The following is a 12,855-nucleotide window of genomic DNA, read 5'->3' as shown; positions in this document are numbered from 1 at the left end:
AATATCTAGCCAGGCACTTTGCAAAAATCTTTATCAGCATCCATAAACCACTTTAGGGAACGGTTGGTTTTTAGAGTAAACAAGCTCATAGAACTTAGGTATAGTTAACTAGTCCACCATCTCACTTCTAGTAAATAACAGATGTGTGAAGTTCGTGTCTGACCAGACTCCCCACAGCTGCTTACACCATATTGCCTTTGGAAAGAAACGGAAAAGAAATCCGATAAGTGATGTATTCCTTAGCTCACAATCCATGACACGTCTCCCACCCCCATTTTAATACCATCTTGTCTAAGCTGAAGAGTGGCCATCATGTGCCTCAATCAAGCCCAGCCGGGTCTCAACCCATCCCTTCACACCGGAAGTACTTAACCCTCCGAGATTAAATCTTGGCAAAAAAAAAGAAATCCATTTAATATACGCTTTGCATTGCCCTAATGTGCTGAAAAATAACCATGACAACCTAATTGAGAGATGCTGACCCTTAGATTCAGACCCCATGCACCGTTTACTTGGGAGGGCGTTAAAATTATGCCCTCGACGACCATTTCCCTAGTTTGGAAGAAGAGCCTCTAGTTGATTCCCAACTCTGCCCACTACAGAGCGGACAAGGTTCCTGCTCTGTGCAAGGGACACGCCGGGCGAGGGAAGCTGAAGGGAGAAACGAGGAATTTCTAGGTCGGAAAACGAAGAGAAGCGATGGATTTGGGGGCAAAGGGCAGAGAGAGAACTTACTGTGAGATTTGGGGGTACGCTTCGAGGATACCGGATGTAAAATTTCGCATAAGGGGCTGGAGTGGCCCAAGCAGATTTAGTAATAAAGGCTCATAGGGGTCCGGGCTGGGCAAGTATAGGGACCGGAATGGGAGGAGAGAGACCGGGAGATCTAAGGGTGAGCATGTGGGCACCTGGCAGAGCTCGCGCAGCTTGGCTGAAGAGGTACCCGAGACACAGACGGACGCCACCGCGCTGGCACTTGAACCGCAGGGCGGTGGGCGGAGCCTTCCAGGGAGCCGCCCATCGGCCTCCCCGTGGGCGGGGCTATCCTGTCGATTACACAACAAACCTGTGCAATCGGCTAGGGAACTGCGAGGGCGGTGGCGGAGAGGGCGGGGCCGGGGCGGGGCCAGGCCTGCATTGGGCCAGGCAAGATGGCGGCCGTGGAGACCGAGTCGGCGCCCCTGACCCTAGAATCGCTGCCCACCGATCCCCTGCTCCTTATCTTATCCTTCTTGGACTACCGGGACCTAATCAAGTAATGGGACGATGCGCACGGCAGGGGTGGGGTCACGGGTGGGGGAGGAGGCGTAAGGCAAGAGGTACGGAGGCCCGGCTCGCCGACAGGACCTGGACTCCCGTGACAGCCAGGAGGTGACGCCAGGGCCGCCCTGATCCTGCAGAGCCATCCGGGGGCAGGGGCGAGACCGGGGCGGAAAGGGCCCCGCCTTGAGGTCTTCCTTCCGTCCCGGGCCCAGGCCTGAGGAGCGACAACAGCTCTTTCTCCCAGGCTGTGGCGAGGCCCAGTTGGAAGCGGGGCCAAGTGCTCCCCGCTGCCGCCGCGCGGACCCCAGCGCCCCGCACCTCCCGGCCCCCGTGGCCTTTGCCCGCTAAGGGCAGCCCTGGCCGCTTTGGAAAAGTCCCCGTCCGGGCCGAGCGCTCTTCTCTGCCTGGGCCAGGAGCCTGTAGAGTCAGGCGCCAAAGTGGGCAGGTGGGACGCCGGAGAGGAGCCAGGCGACCCCCTGATCCCTGGGTGCGACTTACGCAGCAACGTAATATCTGGCAGGGCTCACTTTCGGACTTCTGTGCTAGATAATTGTTTCGCTTTCAGCGTTCCTTCTCACGGTTGCATGTTGGATTTTGTGTTTTGGTACTGACTTCCGGTGGTGCGGTACAGGTGACCATTTTCCCTCCTGTATGCTTTGGGTTTCCCAAGTTACCGGCATCTGTTCCAAAAATAAACACCGGTTGCTGGTAGGGGTGGTTAAATGCCCAGTTACTTCAGCGCTTGGGACCGTCTGGGATGGTGGAAGAAATGGCGCTGTTTACACCCTTGACAGCTGGTGGCATGGGTCTTTCTTGTGCCACCACATATATTTGCAAAGGAGGCAGACTCGCCCTCTTAAGGATAGGTAGGCGAGATTCGTTTTCTTTTGTTTTGTTTTTTGGATTAACCATTGGATTTTAGTCATTTGCTGATTGTACCCTGTGTTGTCAGGGATCCTTTTAGAAATACAGCCTTCTTGAAGTTACTGGTAGCTGTTGGTTGGTTTAGCTAAGTGGTGACAGAGGGATAATTCCAGTTTCTGGCTGCTATCTATATTAGTACCTGTAACACTTTTATTTTTCTAGAAAACAAATTTTTCTCTACTCAGGCTTGTAATAAAGTTTATCTTTTTCTTTCGAAAAGGCTGTTACAGTTCCAAACTATTTTCATCTGAAATATTCTGTTGCTATAGCCTTTTAGAAATCTAACACATACACACACGCTTTTTGATCTGTGGGCCACATTGCTCCCAGAGTGATTTTTCTAAGACAGATCTGGCTGTCATCCTCCTTAAAAACCTATAATGCCCCTTGTTATTTACAGATTATAACCTAAACTTCTGGGAGCATTTAAGGCCCTTATTATTTAGCATAGTCTACTCTGGCCAAATAGACCTCTGCCAGCACACTTGTGTTTTTTTGTTCTGTGGCTTAAACTCCTGACCCTGCCTGGAATGCCATGCCCCCTTCTTCTGAACCTGGCAAGATGGAATTCCTTTAAGGACCCCCTCTCCCGAGTCCAGTCTCTACCTTTCTCCTTCCTCTGCAGAAGGAGAGGTATTTACCATACCAGATAGATTATGCATTTCTTAAATGTAACGACTGTCTTGTTTATCTTTGCAGAGTCACCATTTATTCAACAGATTTGCTTTTTTTGGGTGCCTGCTGTGTGCCAGCCTATTAAATGTCGGGGAAACAATAGTGAACAAGACAGACAAGGCCCCTCTCGTAAGCTTACAGTCTAGCGGGCAAGATGGAAAACAAATAAGTGCGTAATTACAAGAGCTGCTGTGTGCTATGAAGGAAGTGAACCAGTTGGTCTGTTAAGGAATTGATTCAAATTGGAAGGAGCTGCTGTATATGACGGATAACATAGAGCAGTCCTGGCAGAAGGAACGGTGTTTTCAGAAGCTGATTGGACAATAGCATAGCCTGTTGGAGGAGCTAGAAGACTGGTGTTGCAGGAATTAGGGAATGATTCACAGGCAGAGAGGCTTGGGAAGAGACTAGTGAGATCATGCAGGACCTTGTAAAACAAGGTGAGGAGATCGGATTTTATTTTAAATGCTTTTGGTAGTAATCAACATTTTAAACAGAAGTGATCCCTCCATAAATGTTTGTGGAAGTGAACTGAGTTGAATACTGTATTAGGGTTCTCGAGAGAAGCAGAACCAATAGAGAGAGAGAGAGAGAGAGAGAGAGAGAGAGTGTGTGTGTGTGTGTGTGTGTGTGGTTTTTTATAAGGTATTTGCTCATGAATTATAGAGGCTGAGAAGTCCTACAGTCTGCCAAATGCAAGCTGGAGACCCAAGAAAGCTGGTGGTATAGTTTAAAGGGCTGAGAGCTGGAGAGCTGATGAAGTAGATCCCAGCCTGGGTCTGAAGGCCTGAGAACCAGGAGTGCCAAGGACAGGAGAAGATCAGTGTCTCAACTTAGCGGTCAGGCAGAGAGCAGACTCAACCTTCCTCTGCCTTTTTGTTCTATTCAGGCCCTCGATGATTGGAAGGTGCCAGCCCACGTTGGGGAGGGCCATCTGGCTAACTTAGTCCACCAATTCAAATGCTAATCTTTTCTGGCAACATCTCACAGACACATCAAGAAATAATGTTTAGGGGCTTTACTGGTGGCGCAGTGGTTAAGAATCCGCCTGCCAATGCAGGGGACACAGGTTTGATCCCTGGTCCCGGAAGATCACACATGCCGCGGAGCAACTAAGCCTGTGCACCACAGCTACTGAGCCTGCGCTCTAGAGCCCACGAGCCACAAGTACTGAAGCCCACGCGCCTAGAGCCCATGCTCCGCAACAAGAGAAGCCACCGCAATGAGAAGCCCGCGCACCACAACGAAGGGTAGCCCCTGCTCACCACAACTAGAGAAAGCCCACACACAGCAACAAAGACCCAACGCAGCTAATAAATAAATGTTTTTTAAAAAAATAATGTTTAACCAGCTATCTGGGCATCCCTTAGGCCAGGAATGTTGACACAAATGCCATAGAATTTTATCCACAGAAAAGTTTCCAGTGTACTGCAACTTCTTTCCTGTAGTTTATAGCCCAAATTTGTCAGGTGTCCTGCCGATTGCTAAGCTCTGAAGGTTATGGTACATATTTGCTGAACTGGAATGGGTTGGATTGAATTAGTCCATTGGGATCATTATGTAATATAAACTGCATAGTTTGAATCTCACTGTGTATCAGAATTACATGTGGCACTTTTTAAACATACACATGCCTGAGGTACAGATCTCACCCCATGCCAACTGAGTCAGAAGCTCTAGGATAGTAGTTTTCATCCTTGACTTGCATCAGAAATCACCTTTGGTGCATATTCCAGAGATTCTTTTATGTTAACTCTTGGGACAGCGATGGACTCCGAATTCACAAAACTGGAAGGATTCCTATGTTTGCAAATGTTAGTTTGGGCATCTCCTGAGCTTGGCAGAAAAGGATGAGAATTATGTTTGTATAAAATCTGAAAAATGAACAAAGGCTAATCTGTTTACCATCAGTTGTTTTTTAACATGCCCCACTTATGGCCTTGACAAATCCCATGTGATTTAAGATTCCCTTAATTGATTAGCTATTGCCCAAGTGAAATCTTTTATACCTACTTTCTATAACTTGTGATTTCTCTTCTGAAAGGATAGAAATGCATTTTTTTAAACCTTAAGTTCATTCTTTTTGAAAGTTAATTATGTAGGGTAGGATTTACAGGATTCAAGCACTATTGTATTAGAAATCTCTGTATAAAAAGAAAATTGTTTGTTTCGAACATTCCAAATTTTTGAGCAGCTGATAGTAACTTGAATAGCTATGGATATTGAAACAGAATTGTTGAGAATCTGACACCTTTTATCGGTGGGCTTTCCAATAGTTGCTATAGTTAAAGAGTGTTTTTGGCTGTAATATTTCTTTCTGTTAAGAAAAAATTAGAACAAACAAAAGCCCTGTGTATTTAATATCAAATGTCTCACAGATCTTAAAAAGAAAAAGCACTTTGTTTACACCTGAATAACGTTTCTATATGTAGAAATGATTACTGCCCCAATAATAGATATAGGAAAGCTCTTTGATTTGAAATTAACTCCAATGGTTTATATGTTTTATAGACTTTCGTATGAAAATTACAATTGTAGACATTTTGTGGTTTGTGAACTTAAATAGTTAAGATTTCACTACTCACAAGGTAATTATACTAGCTATTGTGTTAAACAGGTTTTAGAAAAGATTGTTTTGCAGTTATAAAGGTAGATAGTGGCAGAAAAGCAAAAGGAATAAAACTTAACATTGAATATTTTCATCTTTACTTTTAAATTGTTTTCTTGTTTTCTTTTATACTAACTGTGAATCTGGTTACTGCCAGTTGTTGCTATGTCAGTCGAAGACTTAGCCAGCTATCCAGTCACGATCCGCTGTGGAGAAGACATTGCAAAAAATACTGGCTGATATCTGAGTGAGTATTTGGGAAATGTATTCTTGAAATTTGGCCCTTGGCTTCCAGCAATGCTAGTCTATCCTGATTCTTCTCTCTAACCCTTGTCTCTTTAACCCCTTTGGTGGCCTTTCTTGTGCCTGCCAGTAAATGCAGGTGTTCTCCAAGCTGCTGCCCTTGGCTCACTACTCTTCTCTGTCTGTGAAGTCTCCTGCATGCACTGTTGCACTTTGTAGAGACTACTTGTATGCTTCTAACTCCCAAACCTGAGTGTCCACCCCTAACATTCCCACTGAGCTCCAGATTTCTTTGCACAACCGTCTGCTGGATCCTTCCACTGGATAACCCACAGGGTTCACTGAATTCAGTAAATTTTAATAAATTTGATAGAATAAAAGGGTAGATGACAGAAGGTGGGAGGGAGTTGGGAAAGACGAAAGAGGGTAGGATTGCCAGTATCTTTTTCTTAGGTTGAGGGGAGTCAGGTAGTGACTGAAATTGGTGAAGCAAGAAATAGAGGTTTAAATATACTATTTAAAGCTGCAAGCTGCTCAATAGAATGAAAAATTAGTAACAGAGCCTCCAAACATTGGGAGGAAGAAGAATGAGGAAGAGGGAATTTTAAGTATTGCTGTATCCTGGTCTTTTACTTTGGGGTATCAGTAGATAGATATAAATTGGTAAACCAAGAACTAGAGGCATAAACATTTAGAATTATAGAGATAACTTCCAGAAATAACTAAAGATTCCTTTGAGAGGTTGGACTTCGAACAGGAGACTGCCTAGTTTTTCATCTTAAGTTCTTCAGTACTTTTTGGTTTTAATAATATATATGTATATTACTTAGATTAATAAAAAGATACTTCCCTTCCACCACTGCCCCCACCCCGAAAAACGCAGGCACATGTATACAACACCCTGAATTGTTCTTTTCCCCATCCCTAAACCTGATCCTCCTGCATTCATATCTTCATAGCAGTACCATCCATCCCGCCCTCCAAGCCAGAAACAGGACTCATTCTAGATCTCTTTTCTCCTTCTGTCTCTACATTCATTCAATTACCAAGCTTTTCTGATTTTAGCCCCTGTATATTTCTTGAATCTTTCTTCTCATTTCATCTAGCCACCACAGTTTTAGCTCAGTTCATCATCTCTTACCAAGACTGCTGCAAAACCCTTCCAGTCCATCTCTGTGGCTCTAGTGTACACCCTTCCCAAACCACAACCACAATTCTGCTCTTTTAACTCTCCTGTTAAAACTCTTCAGTGGCTCTCCGTTCCCTACAGGATAAGGTCAACCTCATTAGTATGTTACCTTAAGGCCCTTTCTGGCTGCCTTATCCTGTAGCACTTCTGACTCTTAAATTTATACTTCCTTCTTTCTCCCTGATTAGATTATACATTTTTGAAGGCAAAAAATGTGCCTTACTTTTAATGTCCTCAGTAGCTAAGTAGACAGTAAATGTTTGTGGAATTGTACCAAATAGGAATGTTGAATCGTGTGATTCCTTTGATATGCTATATGATTCTCTAGCTAATCCAATGTAGATAAGTTAGATTAATATTATTGTATCATTAGATTCTAAATATTCTCTAAAATAGAAAAATTAAATATATGTTTAAAAATTGTGTAACTGGCATGTTTTTAGGAGTAAGTTGAAATTCATATCCCATATACTATTCACATTATATCTTATCAAGGATTAGAAACTTAGAAAAAAATAAGTAGAAAGTAAGAAAATAAGTGACTCATAATCCCACCATGCCAGCAGTAACTTGTTAAATTTTTTGATATATGTGTCACTTTTTGTTATCTAGTCTTCACTTGTAGCTACAATAAATGAAAATGAAGACAAAAATAACCATAAATTCCCAATAAAGTATGTTGGTATAAGTGTCTAAAATATATGCTAATTTCATTTCAAAAGATTTTTAATTTTATTTTTTAAATCTATTTAGGGAAGAGAAAACACAGAAGAACCAGTGTTGGAAATCCCTCTTCATTGATACTTACTCTGATGTAGGAAGATATATTGACCATTATGCTGCTATTAAAAAGGCCTGGGATGATCTCAAGAAATATTTGGAACCCAGATGTCCTCGTATGGTTTTATCTCTGAAAGGTATTGGGAATGCAGGGTCTCCCTTCCCCATTTTAGTTTCATAGTATAGATAGGTCAAATAACTTTGGGTTTCTATCATCTGTGCTAATCTGTGCTAATCCAACATTATCTGTAATTCACCATTCGCATTTGGTCAAGCACATAGAAAGCCTAATTTGCTAAAAGGACCCTGGTTCTAGTGCTTGCCCTATTTTTGCCTACCTCAGCATCCACATGATTATTAGGAGTGAAAGCTTCTTTTTATCCTTACATTTGTTTTACATAAAGAAACTAGTAATGTTATTGTTGCTTGAGGATAACTTGTAATTTCTTTTAAAAGACTTTTTTTTTTAATTTGAAAAATTGCCTGCTGTATCAACCCTCTTCCCTCTTTTTAGTACAAGTAAATGTTTATTTGACAATCTAATATTTGAAACACCAAATATTATAGACTGGGTCTTTAAGCACGTAGGAGCAGCCTAACAGAGTAGGGAAAACTTTCATCCCTATTTTGACATTTACAGAATAATGAAAACTAAGATTTGAACTGAGGTCTATTTGACCCCAGAATCTATGCTGTCTCTACTATACTATTATTGTCCAATTTTGGCAAGAAATATTAACAAGCTATTTCCCATTACTTTGATTTTTAAATTTATGCCCAAGAAATACATAAATGGATTGCAGATATATTGCTACTTACCTGCTCTAGCCTCCAAGTTTTTTTCAAGTTTCTCCACTAAAAGGAATTTTATATGTGTTTTGGTTTTGCTAAGCTGAAATTGGGATCAGTTCTTCTCAAATGTGTACCTTTTGAACTACGGACTCTTTTGACATGGCATTCCTTTTACATTTCATATTTCTGCTGTACGTTTCCATGCAAATATGAATTTCATACAGATCATGATTGAATGACCAGGTACTTAAAACTGAATTGCTACGAGGTAGAAGAAAGAATGATTTGGCAGAGAGAGTACAGCTTTGAAAGAAAGTACCCTTGATTAATATTTTTAATAGGTTTTTTTCTTGGAAGAAAAGAAAAATATTATCCACTTGGTGTGTGGGGTTAAATAATTTCAAGAGGAAAATAATTCAGAAAATAGGTATTTGGTAATGATAAGTAAAATGTGTAAAGGTTTGCAATAGCTGTTATTTATTAAACACAAGGCTAGGTACTAAGCCAAGTACTGTATATTATTCCATTTAAGTTGCCAGAATCCTATGAGGTAGGTCATTACTAGTCTCATTTTATAGGTGAGCTACGTGAGGCATAAAAGGCTAAGTAAGTTGTTTGCTATCACAAAGGAGAGCAGAGCCAGGATTTGAATATAGGGCTGACTCCAGAGATGTGGTCTTACCAGCTGTTGAAGGGAGAGAAGGCCTATCCTATTTTGTTTAGAATGTGTTAGGAGTCTTAGAGAGCTAGTCTAATATTAGAATATTTGGAATATGGGAATATAGACATGGTTCTCCTTTGAGACACAGAGCTACCAGGAAAGGAAGAAACTAAGGATACATAGCAGCTTCTTCCTTTTTCCTTTTTCTTTATTTTTTTTATTTTTTAATTTTTTGAGGGGACACTCAATTGGTATTCCCAGGCTCCCTGCTCACTGTTTTGTACTTAATGGTTGAAGGTGAGGTTGTCAGAGAATTCCTTGTCAGCCCCTGTTTTACTCCCAGGTGCCAGTTCTCTGGGGTCTTTGCCATAAATTGGAATAGGACAAAGGCTCTGATATCTAGAAAGCTGGGGATTCTATTAATGTAGACCTATGAGTTTTAGGGCTGAATCAGGAAACTAGCTGCTCATCTCAGGGGCCATAGTCCCTGACTCAGTTTCAAGGGTATAGAGATCACAGATAGGAAGGAAACTTGGAAAGCAAATAGGCACTGGGTTTGGGAAAATTTTTATTAAGTATCTTGAAATTATAGTATATTGATGTACATTCTACCAATCTATCTCATGGTATATATCTCATATCTTTGAATTTCATATTAACCTTAAGTATTGGCTTAAAATTTTAAAGTCAGAAGGGACTTTTAGAGATCATTTAGACCAGGGATTAGCAAACTTTTTCTTTAAATGACCAGATAGTAAATATTTTAGGCTTTGAGGGACAGATGGCCTCTGTCACAACTATTTAACTCTGCTATTGTGGGAAAGCAGCCATAGACAGTATAACAACAAATGGGTGTGGCAGTGTTCCAAGAAAACTTTATTTATGGAAATAGGCCACAGGCCAGGGTTTGGCCTGCAGGCTGTAGTTTGTGGATCCCTGATTTATACCAGCCCTTTCATTTTACAGGTGAAGGAACAGGCTCAGAGAGTTTAGGTGACTTATTCAGGGTCCCGCAGCTAGTGAGTAACAGAGATAGAACTCTAATCTAGGTTTCTTGGCTCCTAGTAATCTTTTCACTGCTTCCTCATACAAATAGGCTGGGGGCAAGGGAAGTACATAAACACTTATTGTATGCCAGGAAAGCACTTTATTAAGCGCACGAAGCTCATTGAGTCCTCACTGTAACTCTCCTGGGTAGGTGGTGTTGTCTTCTGTCTCGCAGATGAGGAAACTGGATTAAAGAGATGAAATAATTTGCCAGAGATCACAGTCAGTCTAGTCATCCCTTGGTGTCCACCGGGCATTGGTTTCAGGACCTGCTGAGGATATTGAAATATGCAGATGCTCAAGTCCCATAGTTGACCCTTTGTATCCTTGAGTTCCACATCCGGATACAGAAAGCCAGCTGTAATTGGTAGAGCTGAGATTTGACCCCGGTCTGTCTGGCTCCCAAACTCTATTATAGTAGGATGCCCCTCTAAATGTATTTCCTTATATTTGTCTTTTGCCATGTTTGCTTGTTGTTATTTTACTTTTTTTTCTGCCTTGCTCTCTCTTTTCAAGAAATTCTTGGTTTCTTAATGTTACATGTTAAATGTCCAACGTGTAGCACTAACTATATAAATAGTAGTGGTTTTTTTCTCATTCACCTTCTGGTTCAGGCAGCTATTCACCTTGTTTTCTTTTGTATTGAACTTTTTAAAAAATAAACTTTTCATTTTGTACTAATTTTAGATTACAAGACAGTTGCAAAGATAGTACAGAGAATTTCTGTACACCCCTCACACAGTTTCAGTTTCCCCTAACGTACCAACCCGTGGGACATTTGTCAAACTAAAGTCTTCACTGGCACCTTACTACTAACTAAATTCTAGACTTTATTCAGAATTCACCAGATTTTCCATCAGTGGAATCCTTTTTCAATTCCTGCATCCAATCCAGAATACTACATTGCATTTAGTTGTCATGTCTCCTTAGTGTCCTCTGGTCTGTGGACACTTCCCAGTCTTTCTTTGTCTTTCACACCATTGACAGTTTGAAGGAGTACTGGTCAGGTATTTTGCAGAATGTCCCTCAAACTGACTTTGTCTAAAGTATTACTCACGATTAGACTGGAGTAATGTGTTTTCAGGTTACCAGCGAGGTGAGGTGTGTCATCACATAGCTGGGGGTATGTGATATCCACAGCCTATCACTAGTGATGTTAACCAACCTATAGAAATGTGCACAGATCCTAAGTGTACAACTCAGTGAATTGTCACAAGGTGAACATGCCCACTGTAACACCCGTCAGGTCAAGAAGTAGAATAATTATGTGTACCTAGAACCCTCCGTCTTTCTCAGGGGTAACCACTATCCTGATTGCTAATGCCACTGAGTAGTTTTCTCTCTTTTTGAACTTTATATAATTGGCATGATTAAGTATGTTTTTGCGTGAATTATTTCTGTTTCATTTGTGAGATTCAGCAGTGTTGTGTGTAACAGTATTTTGTTCGTTTTTGTTACAGTATAAATACTCCGTTATATGATTAGACCACAATTTATACATTCATCCTACTGTTGTTGGATATTTGGGTTGTTTCTAGTCTTTGACTATTACAAATAATGCTGTAAATCATTTTTGATGTACATATGAGCATATTTCTATCAGGTAAATATCTAGGATTGCGTTTTCTGGGTTGTATAGTGTGCTTGTATTAAACTTCAGAAGATACTGTTAATTTTCCAAAGTGGTTTTACCACTTAACATTCCTACTAGCACTTTAATAATGTTGTCATTCTTTTTATTTTAGCCCTTCTAGTGGGTGTGTAGTGGTGATTTTAATTTGCTTTTCTTTAAGGATGTAGAATGATAGTTTTATTTCTAGCTTTCCAGTCCCTATATGTCATTACTTTATTTTTCTTGCTTTATTGAACTGGCTAGAGCCTTCAGTGCAGTGTTGGATAGAAATGATAATAGTGAGTATCCTTATCTTTCTGACTGCAGGGGGAAAGCTTTCAACATTTCTCCTTTAAAGCTGATGTTTGCTGTAGATTTTTAGTAGACACTCTTTAGCATGTTGAAGAAAGTCCCTTCTGATCCTAGTTTGGGAAAAGGGTTTTTTGTTTTTGTGCTTTAAACAGATAATTGAGTTTTATCAAATGCCTTTCCAGCCTTGTCATTATCATATGATATTTCTACTTCATTTTGTTAATTCTCTGAATTACATTGATTGATTTTCTGAATGTTAAACCAATTTTGCATTCTTGGAATAAACCTACTTTGCTTGGAATGTATTATCTTTTTTATGTATTGTTGGATTTGATTTGCTAGTATTTGGGGTTTTTACATCTATGCTCATGAGAGAGTTTGGCCTGTAATTTTCCTTTCTTGCAATGTTCTTGTCAGGTTTTGGTATCAAGATGATGCTGGCCTTGTAAACAAGTCGGGAAGTGTTGCCTCTTTTTCTGTTCCCTGGAAGAGTTTATGTAAGCTTGGTCTTATTTCTTGTTTAAATGATTAGTAGAATATACCAGTGAAGGCATTCAATCCTGGAGTTTTCATTGTGGGAAGGTTTTAAATTAAGGATTCAATTTCTTTATCAGATTTAGGACTACTCAGATTTTCTACTTAGTCTTATGTCAGTTTTGATAAGTTGTGTTTTTCTAGGAAATTGTCTACTTCATCTACCTTTTCTAATTTATTGCCATAAAGTTTTTCATAATTATCCTCTTCGTAAT

At 40.7% G+C, this 12,855-nt stretch overlaps 1 protein-coding gene across 1 annotated transcript in view; it reads left to right on the top strand.

The window, feature by feature from the left end:
* Positions 1-1,129: 1,129 nt before the first annotated feature.
* Positions 1,130-12,855, top strand: part of FBXO3 (F-box protein 3) — a 32,481-nt gene continuing 20,755 nt past the window's right edge. Inside the window, exons 1-3 of the mRNA XM_029207962.1 lie at positions 1,130-1,255; positions 5,628-5,717; positions 7,656-7,819. Coding sequence (XP_029063795.1) covers positions 1,152-1,255; positions 5,628-5,717; positions 7,656-7,819 — 358 coding nt within the window. The 5' untranslated portion in view covers positions 1,130-1,151. The remainder of the gene's footprint in view (positions 1,256-5,627; positions 5,718-7,655; positions 7,820-12,855) is intronic.

This window comes from Monodon monoceros, unplaced genomic scaffold, assembly GCF_005190385.1.
Source record: "Monodon monoceros isolate NGI ecotype Baffin Bay Population unplaced genomic scaffold, NGI_Narwhal_1 Super_Scaffold_7, whole genome shotgun sequence".
Classification (NCBI taxonomy): Eukaryota; Metazoa; Chordata; class Mammalia; order Artiodactyla; family Monodontidae; genus Monodon; species Monodon monoceros.
Note: the sequence above shows the minus strand (reverse complement) of the source record. Positions and strands in the feature narration are given on the sequence as shown.